This window comes from Anser cygnoides, chromosome 18 (assembly GCF_040182565.1).
Source record: "Anser cygnoides isolate HZ-2024a breed goose chromosome 18, Taihu_goose_T2T_genome, whole genome shotgun sequence".
Lineage (NCBI taxonomy): Eukaryota > Metazoa > Chordata > Aves > Anseriformes > Anatidae > Anser > Anser cygnoides.
The window spans coordinates 7743684-7745061 of NC_089890.1; the positions used below are offsets into that span (position 1 = coordinate 7743684).

The 1378-nt window shown below is 59.1% G+C and overlaps 1 protein-coding gene across 1 annotated transcript; it reads left to right on the forward strand.

Moving 5' to 3' along the window:
• On the forward strand, positions 1 to 1235 carry SRR (serine racemase). The gene is given in 5 exon segments (XM_066979891.1): positions 1 to 30; positions 244 to 325; positions 328 to 399; positions 402 to 430; positions 432 to 1235. Coding segments are annotated over 5 exon segments (675 nt in total). The 3' UTR covers positions 894 to 1235.
• The last annotated feature ends 143 nt before the right edge of the window (positions 1236 to 1378 follow it).

The window sequence follows — 1378 nt, forward strand, 5'->3', positions numbered from 1 at the left end:
ATGATTGCAGGAAGAGCAGCTGCCATCACGGTAGGCAACAGAACGTCTGCAAAGCAGTGCCTGGAGGGTCGGGGCTCCCCAGGCAGGCAGCAGCTCGTTCCCTTTATACACAGAGAAATCCCGCTCTGGGGAAATCTCCGGGCTGCCTGGGGTCTGTGCTGCAGCAGCAGCATGGCACACTCAGCCCCCTACCAGAGGACAGGTACACAGTAGTTTAAACCAGGCAGCTCCTGCTCTTTGCAGGCTCCGAGACCAGGTGTTGGAGTGTTTGCTGCTGAGCCCCGCACTGCAGGTGACTCTTACCAGTCTAACATAAGGGGAGAACTGACCCTAACCTACACGCTCCAGCCACCACCAGACATGCAGTTAAATCCAGCATTAGAGAAAACGCGTGGCCCATCACAGGGATCTGGTTGATGATGTCCTGACCCATCTCAGAGGAAGAGATCAAGATAAGCACTCCCTGCCTTCCCTCTCGCCAGCAGCAGCTGCCTCCAGCCACGCTCTGCCCCTCCGTTCTTCCCCCTGCACTGGCCCAGGGCAGTACAAACCCTGCACACAGCAGCAGCTGTGCAAACACCCCCAGCCTCCAGCTGGAGAGGGCTGGCGGAAGCTCTGCGCTCCCTTCCCGAAGCACTGCGGAGGCAGATGCATGCCCGGTGCCCTCCGCAGCCCCGGAGCAGCACGTACTGGCTGCCGGAGGACAGCTGCTGCTCTCCCAGCAGCGAGCCACGAGGCTGGTGTGGGAAAAGGACGAAGCTGCTGAGCCAACAGCAGGTGGGGGAGGCGTGGCTGCGCTCTCAGAGCGGTTCCAGGCAGTCCCCTGGGGCCTGGAGAAAGTTTGCATCGTGCTGTGCAGGGGAAACGTGGACCTGAGCTCCCCGGGGAAGTGAAATGAGACCAGAGCGGTGTCTCCAGCAGCGAGAGCCCGACTCCGAATTTGTACGGTCGGGTTTAGATGTGACTGAAAACAGATGGACAGCCCCAAAGGTCTGAAAGCTTCTGTGAAGGGCTAAGGAAGCTGGTGTTGGACTCTACAGCCCTGAATCACTTTGTTACAAAGCAAAGGGTCACTCCTGGGCACTTGGAAGCGAAGCACTGCTCGTTCTCCCCCACACCAGCCCTCCAGCTCTGGAAAAGACCTTCAGTGGGTTGCACTTTGCCACTACTCAGCTGCTACTTAGCCTTTCTTTCCCAGCGTCCTCAACAGCTTCCAACAAACTCCTTCGATAAAGCAAAATCCCCTCACCCACTGCCACGGCAGGGCAAGGACAGGCAAGAGCCCCAGAGGGCGAAGGGGTTCACAAAGAGGAGGGTGCTCGCAGCCTCCCATTCGGCCTCCACAGCCAGCCCCCACCAAGACACAGGGACTTCGACG